Genomic DNA, 2866 nt, shown 5'->3' with positions numbered 1-2866 from the left:
TGGAAGGTGTCCCTGCCCGCCACAGGGATGGGCTTGAAGGTCCCTTCCAACCCAAACCATTCCATGACTTTATGCATAGAGGCATTAGGGATTGAGATTAGTAGCTGCGATGACTACTGAGGAAAAAGGCTGAGACACTGAAAAGACAAGTAGAAACCCATGAAACTCAATTTAACCTACAAGCCAGCGCCGGGTCAGTTGAAAACCTTACGCTGGAGCAGAGGCAGCAGCCTGTAGCTCCGTGTTAAAGTTCTTACACCCCCACCATCACCACCACGTGAGAGCTGATCACGAGGAGGACCGACACACACGGGCACTCTGCTCACTGACCTTCGGCGCTCCCTGGCTTCCTCAGCTGAGAAGTCCTTCCCTGGGGTTGAGGCAGCGCCGGCATTCGCAATACCGTTAGCAGAGCCGAGTACAGCACGGTTTGTGATTACACCTAGGGGGGTGCTAGCACAGATGCCCTCTGTATTTTTCTCTACAGCAGAATCAGTTTGTTGCCTGAAAGGGGCTCTGAAATAGAGAAGACATAATGGAAAGCAAAGCAAGTGAACTCAAGTGCTGACCCAGAGCAGCTGCCTCAAGGGGAGGGAGCACTGACAGCTCATCCTCCTCGCTCTAGACTCGTGGCTTTGCAGAGAACAGCACACAGTTAAATGAGTAGAGGAATAAACAGGAGGAATTCACAGTCTTCACATCCCTGTTTGTAGCAAAAATGATTAGGAAATGTACCTGGTGAAGAAGCAGAAGGAATGAACTCCAAGAGCTTGCACGCTGAATGCCCAAGAGCAGCTTGAGCACCACATGGTCTCTATCAGGGTACCAAGAGGCCACAACTGACCACTCCAGTGAGAGAAGAAGCTAAGCAAGGTCCCAGATGGGCTGGTAACTGCCTGCTGGTGCACACACACTACTGAAACTATCCAACACAACCATCCTGGGATTGCTTATCAGTGCTTCCCGCATGGAAGCCCACTTCCAATCCACAATTCACTCCATAATCTAGAACTTCCAACCCAAAGGCTGCTTTTCTGCAGTGTTATCTCAGCTGTGAGCCATTACCTGGTATACTGGCGGGCTGATGCAGTAGTGTTCACACCGAGAGATGTGGGGCAGGAAGAGACAGGTTGCCACGGGGTGCCCAGTGAGGTAGATGAACCAGTGGTAGTGGGTGAGGTAGCTAGAGATGTATTGCGACTGGCTGAAATGTAGGGACTGTTGAGGTCACTACTTCTACCAAATGAAGCACTGTAAAACATCACAAAATCACGTCCTTCAGAGCACAGTCAATATTCAACAGAACATCACCCCAGCTGGGCTCTCAGCTGGAAAGGGAGCAAGGATTACATCTTAGCAAAACGTATGGAAGGAGATTAGAGTACCCCGGAGCAGCAGCACCCTCTGAGCTGAGCCCAGCTGAGTTCTGGGGAGAGAATAATGGTGTGGAGATGAATCAGTGAAGATCAGGGAAGAGCAAACCCTCCAGCAGTGAAAGCGGTGCACACGGAGCACCCCTGTGCACTGGGGAAAGGGAGAGACAACGAGCAAGGATGAGGTTGCTTAAAGCAGGGAAGGAGAGAGTGACACAAGCAGGTCTGGCTGCATCACCTCCAAAGGATGCCCAGGACTTCCAGTTTTAAGAACCTGTTTTCATTGGCTTTAAGCTCTGGCAAAGATGATCAGTTTGGGTGTTAATTTTTGCTAAGGCACGTTTGGCACAAACTCTGCATTTCTGGAAAACAGCTGGAAAAACTGCTCAAAAAGTACTACAAATGAGCAAGGGAAATCCATGTCTTGCCAGTTTAAATCAAACCTCTTCAAACCATTCTTACTGAAAAGCTCTAAGTGCTCAAGCGCTCATACTTCAGAGAAGAGACAGGAGAAAAGGAGCAGGGCTCTCATCTCAGGATGTGCCCTGGGGCTTTTCTGGATGAAATCCACCCTCAGTGGGAGAAGCTGCACATCCCTAAATACAGACCTGATGAAATCTGGCAAACTCCTCATCACACGTGCCAGAGCCCCACACACGGGCTGCTCGTTGCGTGCACAGCACAAAGGGGCACCCATGCATGGTGCAGGGCCCTGCCATGCCTTTCCCAGCAACTGATATTCCTGGTTGCTACTGGTCAGTCTGGGCTGTCTGCAGGATTGAAGGCTGGAAGGCTGCCTCTCACCTCCTGCATCCTAATGACTCCCATGCCAGAGCACACGGAGGAAAGTGACTGCACTGGGAACAAAAGCTGACCTAAAGGAAAAGCAGCCTAGAACAAAGAGCTGCAGGTTTATGGGGAAGCCAGGGACAATGGACTGGAATGGGAAGTCAGCACTGGAGTGAGAGTCAGAGACAGCAGCCCAAGGCTGAAATAAAACTTGAAAGAGGCAGGACAACAGCCAAGGCTGGAGGTTGGAGGAAGGATCCAGCCCTATTCACTTAGGCACCCAATTTACACGTCAGTTTTACGTATCAAGGCCCCAGCCAGCCCAGAACAAGCAGCTGGTCCCTAGACAGCCAAAGGAGAGAAAGGGGCATCCTGGAAGGTCTCCATGGGGAGGAACCTTACATCTGGGCTCTTCAGTTGATGGCTGCTTGCCATCTCCAGGTCACAGAGGAGCAAGCAAGTTATTGTCACCAGGTAGCAACCTCCACCAGACCCTAAACAACTGCCCACAGGCAGGAAGTGCTGCTGGAAGCAAGTGCCTCCCTTCTTGGCTTTCTGCACCAAAGGAAGAGGCCAAGCCCTGGAGATGGGCTGGGAGCAAGGTGGGAGCAGGGAGCAAAGCCTGGCTGGGGTGGGTGTGCGGAGCAAGCGGCCGTGAAGAAATGAGCATACAGAGGAGATGATGGGAATGAAGTGTGTGCCAG

The 2866-nt window shown here is 51.4% G+C and overlaps 1 protein-coding gene across 1 annotated transcript in view; it reads right to left on the bottom strand.

Annotated features, from left to right (window-relative positions):
- LOC104404715 (protein phosphatase 1 regulatory subunit 12B-like) overlaps positions 1-2866 on the bottom strand; it is a gene marked incomplete at its 3' end in the record, with an annotated part of 42876 nt that overhangs the window by 16823 nt on the left and 23187 nt on the right. Inside the window, exons 12-13 of the mRNA XM_010013229.1 lie at positions 1066-1251; positions 331-516 (exon numbers count right to left, since the gene is read on the bottom strand). Of these exons, the coding sequence (XP_010011531.1) occupies positions 331-516; positions 1066-1251 (372 nt within the window). The remainder of the gene's footprint in view (positions 1-330; positions 517-1065; positions 1252-2866) is intronic.

The sequence above is a fragment of the Nestor notabilis genome, unplaced genomic scaffold (assembly GCF_000696875.1).
Source record: "Nestor notabilis isolate BGI_N333 unplaced genomic scaffold, ASM69687v1 scaffold34, whole genome shotgun sequence".
NCBI classification, from domain to species: domain Eukaryota; kingdom Metazoa; phylum Chordata; class Aves; order Psittaciformes; family Psittacidae; genus Nestor; species Nestor notabilis.
The sequence above is the reverse complement of the archived record's forward strand: the minus strand, read 5'-3'. Positions and strand labels throughout refer to the sequence as shown.